At 48.9% G+C, this 12,200-nt stretch overlaps 1 protein-coding gene across 1 annotated transcript in view; it reads left to right on the top strand.

The window, feature by feature from the left end:
- The window catches only part of RASGEF1C (RasGEF domain family member 1C), a 107,225-nt gene that overhangs the window by 60,217 nt on the left and 34,808 nt on the right, over positions 1-12,200 (top strand). Inside the window, exons 2-3 of the mRNA XM_024247285.3 lie at positions 11,450-11,632; positions 11,797-11,919. Of these exons, the coding sequence (XP_024103053.1) occupies positions 11,456-11,632; positions 11,797-11,919 (300 nt within the window). The 5' untranslated portion in view covers positions 11,450-11,455. The remainder of the gene's footprint in view (positions 1-11,449; positions 11,633-11,796; positions 11,920-12,200) is intronic.

Here is a 12,200-nt window from a genome sequence, read left to right as displayed (position 1 = left end):
TCTAGCCTGATGACAGAGCTAGAATCTGTCTCAAAAAAAAAAAAAAAAAGTGATCCTCAATAAGATTATCAAGAAATTTCCCATCAGAAACCTTAGAGGCCTTGGGGGGACAGTGGCTCACACCTGTAACCTGTAATCCCAGCACTTTGGGAGGCTGAGGTGGGCAGATCATGAGGTCAGGAGATTGAGACCATCCTGGCCAACACGGTGAAACTCCGTCTCTACAAAAAATACAAAAATTAGCTGGGCTTGGTAGCATGTACCTGTAGTCCCAACTACTTGGGAGGCTGAGGCAGGAGAATCGCTTGAACCCGGGAGGCAGAGGTTGCAGTGAGCCGAGATTGTGCCATTGCACTCCAGCCTGGTGACAGAGCGCAACTCTGTCTCAAAAAAAAAAAAAGAAAGAAAAAGAAGAAAAGAAACCTTAGAGGCCAGAAGGCCATCAGTTGATGCATTCAAAATGCTGAAAGTAAAAAATCCTGTCAACCAAGAATCCTATGTATGGCAAAACTGTCCTTCAAAAACGAGTAGAAAGTTAAGACATTCCTAGATAAACAAGAATCAAAGAAAGTCACTACCGCAAGGCCTACCTAGAAGAAATGCTAAATGAAGTGCTTCAGGTTGAAATGAAAGACACTAAAGAGTAATTCAAAGCTGTGTTAACAAAAATATCTGGTAAAGATTTATCCATGGGCAATTATAAAATCTGGTATTATGATAACTGATCTGTAACTCTACCTTTTTTTACATGATTTAAGAGACTAATACATTAAGAAAATAAGTATTAGTCTGTGCTTTTGAACATAATAAAAATGTAATTTTGTGACATCAATAACTAACAGGGTGGGGACAGAACTGTATGGGAGCAGAGTTTTTGAATGCTATTGAAGTTAAACTGGTCTAAATTCAAATTAGAGTGTTATAACTTTAGGATGTTAAATGTAATCCCCGTGGTAGCCACAAAGAAAGTAGCTATAGGATATACACAAAAGGAAACAAGAAAGGAATTAATGTTTCACTACAAAAAAAGAACACAGTACTGCAGGAAATAAGGAACAAAAAGATATAAGGCAATAGAAAAAAAACCCAGCAAAATGGCAGGAGTAAGTCCTGTCTTAACAGCTATTATTTAAAAAGGAAATAGATTACACTGTCTAGTCAAAAGACAAAGATTGGCAGAATGGATTTTTTTAAAAAGATCCAACTATATATTGTCCACAAGAGATTCATTTTAGATCCAAAGTCATAAATAGGTTAAACATGAAGGGACTGAAAAAGATACTCCACATAAACAGTAACCAAAAGAGAGTGGGAGCAGCCATATAATAACAGAAAAAATACTTTAAATTTTAAAAGATTACCAGAGACAAGAACGGTATCCCATATCAATGAAAATTTAATACAGCAAGAAGATTTAATAATTATAAACATTTATGACCCAATAACAGGTCATTAAAATACATGAAGCAAAAATGGGCAGAATTGAAAGGAGAAATGGACAGCTCTATAGTAATAGTTGGAGACTGCAATACCTCACTCTCCAGTCTAATGCTTTCCCAACTGAGCTATTTCAGCAGCTGCTACCTCACTCTCAATAATGGATAGAATGCCCAGACAGAAGATAAGTAAGGAAATAAAGGACTTAACACAATAAGCCAACTAGGTCTAACAGACATATTCAGAACTCTACTCAACAACAACACACACAATCTTCTAAAGGGCACATGGGATATTCTCCAGGATAAACCATATGTTGGGACACAGGTTAAGTTTCAATAAATTTTAAAAGAGAGATATCATACAAAGTATCCTCTCCAACTATGACAGGATGAAATTAGAAATCAATAATAGAAGGAAAATTGGAAAATTCACAAATTTGTGGAAAGTAAACAACACATTCTTAAACAACCTATGCATTGAAGAACAAGTCCCAAGGGAAATTCAGAAATACTTAGAGATGAATGAAAATGAAAACACAACATACTAAAACATGGGATACAGCAAAAACAGTCCTTAATGGAAAATTTATAGCAGTAAACACATTAAAAAAGAAGAAAGATCTCAAAATAACAACCTAATTGTACAATGTAAAGAGCTAGAAAAAGAGGAACAAACTAAACCCAAAGCTAGCAGAAGGAGGGAAATTATAAAGATCAGAGCAGAGATAAATAAAATAGAGAATAGAAAAACAATAGAAAAAATTTAAAAAGCCTAAAGTTGGTTCTTCAAAGGATTAACAAAATTGACAAACCTTTAGCTAGACTGACTGAAAAAAAAGAGATGACTCAAGTTATTAAAATCAGAAATGAGAGTAGGGATACTATTACCAATTCTACAGAAATTAAAGGGATTATAAGAGTACTATAAAAAATTATATGCCCACAAATTGGAAATTTGAACAAATTGGAATTTCTAGATGAAATTCCTAGAAACTGAAATCATGAAAAAAAAATTAGAAACCCTAAATAGATCTATAACTAATAATGTGGTTTAATTAGTAATTAAAAGCCTTCCAACAACAAAAAAGTCCTGGACCCGGTGGTTTCACTGGTGAATTCTACCAAACATTTAAAAAAGAACCATCACCAATCCTTCTCAAACTTTTCCTAAAAATTAAAGAGGCAGAAACACTTCCTAACTCATTTTATGAGGTCAGCATCACCTTGATACCAAAGCCAGACAGAAGCACTACAAGAAGTAAACTACAGACCAATATCCCTTATGATGCAAAAATCCTCAACAAAATATTAGCAAACCAAGTTCGGCAGCATATTAAAGAAAATTATACACCACAACCAAGGGAGGTTTATTCCTGGAATGCAAAGATGGTTCAACATACAAAAATCAATCAATGTAATACAATAGATTAACATGATGAAGCAAAAAAAAATGATCATTTCAGTTGATGAAGAAAAAGCATTAAACAAAATTCAATGCCCTTTCATGATAAAAAAAAAATACTCCAAAAACTGGAATAGAAGGAAACTACCTCAACATAATGAAAGTCACATATGAAAAACACATAGCTAGCCAAGCGCAGTGGCTCATGCCTGTAATCCCAACACTTTGAATGGATCACTTGAGCTCAGGAGTTGGAGACCAGCCTGCGCAACATGGTGAAACTGTGTTAAAAATACAAAAATACAAAATACAAAATGAGCCAGGTGTGGTGGCATGCACCTGTAGTCCCAGCTATTCAGGAGGCTGAGACAGGAGAATCACTTGAACCTGGGAGGCAGAGGTTGCAGTCAGTCGAGATTGTGCCACTGCACTCCAGCCTGGGTGACAGAGCCAGACTCCATCTCAAAAACACATTGGGGGAAAGCTTCATGATATTGAATTGGGCAGTGACTTTTTGGATATGACACCAAAGACACAGGCAACAACAGACAAAAATAGACAAATTGGACTTCATCAAAATGGAAAACATTTGTGCCTCAAAGGACACTATCAACAAAGTAAAAAGATAACCTACCGAATAGGAGAAGGTATTTACAAATCACATAGCTAATGAGGGATTGATATCCAGAATATCTAACAAACTCCTAAAACTCAAAAACAAACAAATCCCAAACAACTCAATTCAAAAATGGGTAAAAGAGGATTCTTGGGGCTAGCTGCCTCATGCCCCTGCAGAGGTCCCAGCAGCAGCCACGTTCGAAGCGTGAGCTCCAGTTCTGTGGGGCTTCTCCTCTGATCTGGGTCTTGAAATGCCACGGCTTCTCTTTTGTTCTTTAAATCTCAGGGGTGGGGTAATTACATCCTGTCATGGAACCAATTCTATGAATTAAATTTTCTTTGCTTGAAAAAAGTGGGGAAAAGTCTTGAACAGGCATTTTTCTGAAGAATATATACAAATGGCAAATGAAAAGATGGTCAAGATCACTGATATTTAGGGAAATGCAAATCCAAACCACAATGAGATACCACTTCCCACCCATTAGGATGGCCATTATCAAAAAAGCAGAAAACAACAAGCGTTGTCAAGGATGTGGAGAAATTGGAACTCTTTACATTGCTGGTGGTAATTTTAAATGGTGCAGTGGGCCGGGCACGGTGGCTCATGCCTGTAATTCCAGCACTTTGGGAGGCTGAGGCGGGCAGATCACCTAAGGTCAGGAGTTTAAGACCAGCCTGGCCAACATGGTGAAACTCCATCTCTACTAAAACAAAAATTAGCCGGGCGTGGTGGTGGCACATGCCTGTAATCCCAGCTTCTCGAGACGCTGAGGCAGGAGAATCACTTGAACCCGGGAGGCAGAGGTTGCAGTGAGCTGAGATTGCACTGCTGCACTCCAGCCTGGGCGACAGAGTGAGACCCTGTCTCAAAACAAAAATTAAAATAAAAATAAATAAAATGGTGCAGCTGCTGTGGAAAACAGTATGGTAAAGGGGGAAACAACCCCCACTGCCCACTGACAGATGAATAGATGAACAAAATGTGGTATGTGCATGCAATGGAACAGTATTCAGCCTTAAAAAGGAAATTCTGATGCATGCTACAACAGTGGTGCACCTTGACAAAGATGAATGAAATACGCCAGTCACTGAAGGACAAATGTTTTATGATTCCACTTATATAAGGTACCCAGAATGGTAAAAATACATAGAATGTAGAACTGTGGTTACAGGGGCTGGGGGAGGAGAGGAGGAGAAATTGGGGAGTTAGTGTTTAATGGGTACAGGGTTTTAGTTGATGATGAAAAACTTCTGTGGATGGATGGTGGCAATGCTTGTGCAACAGTGTGAATGTACTTAATGCCACTGAACTTTACACGGTAAATTTATGTTAAGTATATTTTTTTAACTTTTTTTTTTTTTTTTTTGGTAGAGACAGGGTCTTGCTCTGTCACCCAGGCTGGAGTGCAGTGGTGCAGTCATAGCTCACTGCAGCCTTGAATTCCTGGGCTCAAGCAATCCTCCCATCTCAGCCTCCCAAGTAGCTCGGACTACAGGTGTGTGACATTACGTCAACCTAATTTTTAAAAACTTTTTCTAGAGATGAGGGTCTCACTGTGTTGCCCAGGCTGGTCTCAAACTCTTGAGAATGTGTAAATGTGTAAAATTCTGCACATATTAAAGCAAGGGCAGAAAGGGCTCTGATTTGGGGCCGTGGGCCCACCACAGCCTTTGAGGCTAAAGCAGTGGGACCATTTCCAGCAGCCGTTGAGACGTGGTTTCAGCTGCAGGGCTGGATGGGCAGGTAGAGGGTTGCCCCAGCTGCAGCCAGCACAGAAGCCATGGGGAGCCGTGGCGGTGCAGTTGGCAAGTCTTTTTGGCACACACAGAGCCTTGGTTAGCAGCAGTTGCTGCCTGTGTTGTGGTCTGGCCCTAGCAGGTGGCGAGCTCCCCGTGGGGAGTGCTGGCCTTGGAGGTCCTTTCTCCACAGCAGGCACTGTGCGAGGTACTTCGTGCACCAGTCTCCATAACCCGAAGAGGGGGGCCGCTCCCTCTTCTCAGAGCTCACAGGTGTCTTCCTGAGACACGCGTGTGGTCCTCACAGGGGCCTTCAGGAGCCTTCTTTACCTCTGTCCCTTCTGCCACACCTGGCCCAGGGAGAACATTGCTCCAGCCCCCAGGACGTGCTCTGACCAGCCACCTGCTTTTCTTCTGCAAGTTTAATGGATTTCCATTTTGCAGATGTTTAATGCCAGCCACCCATGCTGAGGGATGTGGGGACCCCAGCAGGAACAGGGTTTGTAAACTGACCACCTTGGCACTACAGATGTCATTTCTAACTGTGCTTTAACTCACTGTGTGGCCCCCATAGTGGCTTTTTTAAAAAATAGAATTAATTGCCACCCTTACAATGATAATATGAAACATAAGTCAGGAGTCCTGGATGTCCTGGATGGCTTTTACACTGAGAAGGTCTGAGCACGCCAGCTCCCAGAGCACAGCAGAGCTTGTGAGTTTTCACTGGCACAGCCGGCTCACCTTCTGCCAGCCCCACGCTGAAAAGGAACAGCAGGGCCCTTGGGCACGTTTTCACCTGGCTGGGGGCAGGTGACCGTTACCTCTTTCCAGCACCCACTGGAATAGCAGGGGAATGCACATCCATCTCCAGGGCTGGCCTTCCTTATTAAGGCACCACATCGTGCCCCTGTCCCTGCACACATTTCCCATCTCCCATAGAGGGGTTGGGCTGGGGCCATGCTGTCCCAGAAACTGCCAGCGCCAGCGGCCTGGAGCAGGGTGGGCCCTGAGCCTGTCAGCGAGGCCGCCAGAAGGAAGGATGCCAAGCTGGGCACGGCAGGCATCAGAGTGCCCCTCTGCAGGGTGGCACGTGGGGTCCTGTCCCATGTCAGCCTGTCTGCAGACCTGACCCCACACAATCCTCGCCTGCTGTCTCTTGAACTGCTGCAGGAGCCCCAGGACCTCCAGGTGCAGGGCCTGGAGACACACACAAGGAGAGATGCCTGAGGGGTTGGGGGCCAGGCAGTGGGACAGGAGCCATGGAGAGGGAGACCGAGGCAGAAGCTCATGCCTCAGCCACTTGGGGCTGTGTGCCAGAGCCAGGCATTTCCTCTCAGTGTCCCATCAGTGCCCTTGCCACAGCGGGGGCACGTGCCCCCAGCCTCACCATTCCAGGCCTGGAGTCAGTTCAGGTGTTCCCAGAACCATCATCTGATGAGTGGACTTCAGCTTGGACGAATGACTCTAAAACAATGGGGTGCGGGGAGGGCACAGCAGCGACTCATTTCTCAGGGCCCCACTGCAGTCTTCATCTGCATGAATGTCATTTCCACCATCCGCAGCTTTCTCTCCCGCTGTTTTCCCCTCCTTGTGCCACACCGTTTTCTGTGTTATGACCGTGTGTTCAGAACCATCACTGCAGCGGCCACAGCCACTCTGCCAGTGGGTCTGTGCACCTCCCCATCCATGCTCCCTTTGTTTGCCATCTGCGCTGCTCGAGAGTGTTCACTGCTGGGATTTAATGCTGAAGCAAGGGCCTTTCTTTCCACAGCTTGTCCCCTTTATTTTCTCAGGATACATTTCTAAGTCTTTGATTAGGATGAAAGGACGCTATAGAAACCACATAAGGCTCTTGGTACATTGAGCCAAATCTTGGTACAATTAAAGGGACCATGACAATGCGTGCCACCCCTCCCCGCAGTGGTGTGTAAGGGGCTGCCCTTGCAGGCCTGCCAGCACTGGGCATTTAATTAAGTCTCATTCATTTCATGGGTAGGAAGTGGAACCCCACGGGAGCAGCCACACCGTTCATATATCTAGTTCACGCACACCTAGCCCCACGTCCCAAAGAGGCAGACAGAGGGAGAAATGGAAAGGTCTCTCCACAGGGTACGGGCAGAACGTTCCCCATCCGTGCTGAGCCCCTCATGCTGAGAGCCCATCTCTGCAGCCCCCAAGACTCCCAGCCCCTTTGTCACGTGCATCATGCAGGACATGTGCACAAAACACAGGTGGGAGACTTAACGGTGATTTCAAGACTTCCGAGAGATATTGTAACAATAAACAATTGTCCCATCATCACTGCCTCTTTTAAAAAGCGTGATACGAGGTCAGGAGATCGAGACCATCCTGGCTAACATGGTGAAACCCCGTCTCTACTAAAAATACAAAAATTAGCTGGGCGTGGTGGCGGGCACCTGTAATCCCAGCTACTCGGGAGGCTGAGGCACAAGAATCTGGGAGGTGGAGATTGCAGTGAGCAAAGATCGCGCCACTACACTCCAGCCTGGTGAGACTCCGTTTAAAACAAACAAACAAAAAGTGTGATAAAATACACATAACATAAAATGTATCATTTTAACCCTTTTAAAGTGTACAGTTCAGTGGCATTAAGTACCTTCATATCGTGGTGGAACCGTCACCTCCACCCCTCTCCAGAAATCTTTTCTTCACAAAGTGAGACTCTGTTCTGGTGTCCCACCCCCAGCCCCTGGCACTTGCCGTCCCACTGTCTGCCTCTCTGAATGTGATGACTCTAGGTGCCTCCACAAGTGGAGTCACTCAGTGTTTGTGCTTCTGTATCAGGCTCATTTCACTTAGCATGATGTCCTCAAAGTCATCCGTGTTGCCGCAGGCTCAGAACCTCCTTCCTCTCTGAGGCTGACTCCTGTCCCACTGTGTGGAGAGGCGTTTTCTCCATCCATTCGTCACTGATGGACGCTTGGGCTGCTTCCTCGTTGCTTTTTAAAAATTATTTGTGGACATCCAAACAATGGAATATTGTGAGGCGATTTTTATAAAACTGAATGAGGCAGCCCTGCCCTGCCATGGAAAGGTCCTCAAAATGCATTGTTAGTGAAGAAAGCCCAGTGCGGGGGAGTGTGGACAGTATGCTGCCTTTTTGTGTAATACAGACAGGAAAGGGGTTATGTATTTACATTTCCTTGTCTTTGTGTAAAGAAGCTACAGAAAGACAAGAAACTAATAAAAGCAGTTACTTACGGGTGGAGCGAGGGACCCTCGTTACGTGGCTGTTTTTGCACACAAGGAACGTGATGCTCTGATCACTCTGCACATTCCCTGACCCCAACTCAGTCACTCCCCACTACCCTTCCAGGAGCCACTGCCTGGCTCCTGACACCTAAGCGTATACTCCCATGATGACACCACGTTGCCCCCAGCTCCGCCAAGCCTCTGCATATGCTGGTCAGTCTGTCTGGCATGTCTCTCTGCAGACTGCTTCCTGCCCTCAGCCCTCAGTGCAGCCACCCTCACCCAGCCCATTCCAGGCAGGCTGGAGCTCCTGCTGGAGGGAGGAGGAGCTGGCTGTCTCTGGCGGATGGAGGAGCAGCCGTGTCCTCTGTGTCCCCAGCTGTCTTCATGCAGAGGCCAGAGGTGGGCACCTGGCCTGTCTGCACCAGCACGCCTACAGGGACGGGTGGGAGTGGTGGGGGAGCCCCCTGGTGGCAGCAGCCCTGACTTCACCTTCTCTTAGGGGCCAGGACATCCACCGCAATGAGCATAGAGAGTGGTCACCCCCTTTCCCTCACAGCACACCTCCAGTGGGGCAGTCTCTGCACAGCTCTGCCTCCCCTACCAGCTCCCTGAGGTCGGGCTTTGTCCCCATTGCCTGGAACGGAGCCAGGAGTCGCCCCATGCATACACGCATGAATGGATGACCCTTTGCAACCGCAGGAAAAAACTGAAGGCTGCAGCACAAGGATAAGGCCATTCATTGAGACCCAGACCTGGACCCAGCTGGTGACACGATGGGTGATTGGAGGTCGGAGGGCTACTGGCAGCCCAGCCCCTCTCTGGGCATCCGTGTGGGTCACAATAGTTCATCAACCACCAGCACCCCTGGATCCAGTGTGAGCTAGTCGCTCCAGAGCAGAGCTGGATCTGAACACTGCTCCCACCTCCCATGTGCCCAGCACCTGGTTCCAGGCCAGGCCCCAGGTCGCCTGGGAGCCTCCTGGCTGTCTCTTTAAAGTGGCAGCCTTGTGGCCTCCTTCAGAAAGGCCCCTGCGTGGCACCTCCCACCATCCTGCAGAGGCTTCCAGAGCCACCTCCATCCTTGCCACTGGCTTGTCAAGAAAATGGGGCTGGGATCTGGGGCAGGGCCAACGCTGCAGGGTGAACAGGTGCCAGGTGTCCAGCAGGAGACAGCGGACCTCTCAGGCTCACAGGTTTTCTGTCTTGTGGATTCAGGCTGAGCTGCCGGGCCCTGGGCAGGAGGCAGAGCAGCGTGCACCCTGCAGCTGGCCCCTCCCGCCGCTAGCCCCCTCCCACTGAGCACGTGCAGCTTCCTGCATGCCCACCTGCTCAGCTGCCTCCCCCTGGGACAGACAGGAGGTGATTTTGTGAAATTTTACAGTTTCATTGGCTGAAAATTGAACACTTACAGCATTGTCAGGGAGGCGAAAATAAGCTGGCTGTCACCATGGCCAGGACTGTCTGGGCTGCTGTCCACACCAATGCCTGAGCCCTTCCCATGCTGTAACCCAGTCCCAGCACCTCCCACACCCACATGGCCATGGGACAGCCCTCTGAGGGGCTCCCTCTGATCCCCAGTGTCAGCTCTGACCCACCACGTCCCTCTGTCTCTACTCCCAGGGCAGGGTCACTCAGAGTGCTGGAAAGGAGAAACAGGCCAGGGTCAGGGTTTGCCATCGGGGCAGCAAGGACGGCACGAGCAGGGGAGCCTTGGAGTCCACAGAAGACCCTGCAGTGAGCTGGCAGGACTCCACAATCAAGAATGTAGGGGCTGGTTAAACAGTCACAGGTTTAGCCAAGACGCGTCACTGTGAGGGCTCCTGGGCTTTCAAGGAAGACTGGCCTAGAGGGGTAAGTGGAAGAGTTTCTGAGAGTAAGCATGGGCTCCCTGCACGTGTGTATGGACACCTGCTGCTGCCAGGCCCGTCACTCAGAGCAGAGTCACAGAGGATGTGCTCTGGCCTCTGCCTGGAGGTTTGGGTAGAGAAGACACTGTAACGGCTGCAGCTAGCCTTTCCCTGTGCCAGGTACTGAGAGCAGCACCCAGGCACCCAACAAGGCTGACAAGCAGAGTCTGCTGATGCCCACCAGAGGTCAGGTGCAGCCTTGGTGGGAAGCAGGGAAGGCTTCACCGGGGACGAGGCATTTCAGCCACACCTGGAGGGATAGGGGAGTGAAGATGGTGGGAGAGCCTTCCTGCAGGAGGGAACGGCCTGTGCAGTGATTCAGAGTTGGAGAAGGCATTTGGAGGAGAGTACGTGACTGGCGCCAAGAGCAATGGGGTGTGATAGGCGGTGAGGATGGACAGGTCAGCTAGTGCAAATCACAAAGAGCCTGGAATGCCAGGTTAAGGAGAACAGCAGTTTTTACTGTACCTGAGAGAACCCCAACTTAAACAGGCACATGTGATGGAGAAGTCCACGGAGCAGCTTCAGGCACAGCAGGATTCGAGGTCCCCGACACTGTGCTCAGGAATGTGCCCACTTTCCTGCCACAATAGCCCCAGTAGTGTCGGGCATACATTCCACCAGCTCAAGGACTCCAGGGGGAAAGAAAGCCTCCAAGTGCCACAAAAGTTCTGGGATTGCAGCTGAGCCCCCCTAATTTGGATGGGGCCAATCCATGAACCAAACCTGCTTCTTTGTGGCCAGAAGCAGGGGGATTAGGCTGATTATCCAGGCTTGTGAAAAACAACCTTTGTGGAGGGGTTGGAGGGGAAGAATCTAGAAGAGGCCTGCCCCTGAGTGGGGCAAGAGAAGTAGAGTAGAGAAGAGATGGGTCCTGCAGGAGAGTTGAGAGGCTGTGAGAAGAAGGAATGAAGGCTGTGCTGTGAGGAAGGGGACCCTGACAGCACTCCCAGGAAATGACCACTGGACTCAAGCTGGCACGAAGTGGCTGTGGGGAGAGCCTGCCCAGCCAGGAGCCCTGGGACCAGCAGCTCCCACTCAGGTGCACCCAACTCAGGTGCACCCCCACTCAGGTGCACCCAACTCAGGTGTGCCCCCACTCAGGTCCTCACTGCTCCTTGCCATTGCAGGCAGGCATGCCACAGACGCTGAGTGCCTCCGACATGGTCACCCCAGGCAGCCTCAGCCCACCCCCCACCGAGCCCACAGATGGCGAACAGGCCGGGCAGCCCCTCCTGGATGGAGCTCCATCCTCAGCCTCCCTGGAAACACTGATCCAGCACCTGGTGCCCACAGCCGACTACTACCCCGAGGTGGGTGGACCCACCCAGCGGCCAGGAAAGTGGGCTCTCCTCCACCAGGCACGGGAGGCAACAGGGTTGGGAGTGGCCTTGGGCCAGGGTACAGGGCCAGCTGGGAAGCATGCCCCTCCTGGTGCCCTCCTGAGCCTGTGCCCTCTTTCTCGTGTGTCCCCCAGAAAGCCTACATCTTCACCTTCCTGCTGAGCTCTCGCCTCTTCATCGAGCCCCGGGAGCTCCTGGCCCGGGTCTGCCACCTGTGCATTGAGCAGCAGCAGCTGGACAAGCCGGTGCTGGACAAGGTGAGGTGGAGGGCAGGCCAGGGGGTCTCAGAGTGTACCAGCACTGCCTTGCCCTGCCCTCAAGGCATCAGCCTCTCGGGGAGGCAATGATTGTCCCCGTTTTCCTGACAAGGTGGCTACCGGGTGTTTCCACCTTGTCTGAGGCCCAGAGCCAGAAGGAGCAGAACAGGACCTTTAACCTCCATGTAGTTTTCCAGTGCCCTACGGGAACCCATGAGCCCATTAAGCCCAGACCTGAGTATCCGGAGCCCGGTCAGTAGGACCCATCTGTGGCCGGGAGG

This window comes from Pongo abelii, chromosome 4, assembly GCF_028885655.2.
Source record: "Pongo abelii isolate AG06213 chromosome 4, NHGRI_mPonAbe1-v2.0_pri, whole genome shotgun sequence".
Lineage (NCBI taxonomy): Eukaryota > Metazoa > Chordata > Mammalia > Primates > Hominidae > Pongo > Pongo abelii.
The sequence above is the reverse complement of the archived record's forward strand: the minus strand, read 5'-3'. Positions and strand labels throughout refer to the sequence as shown.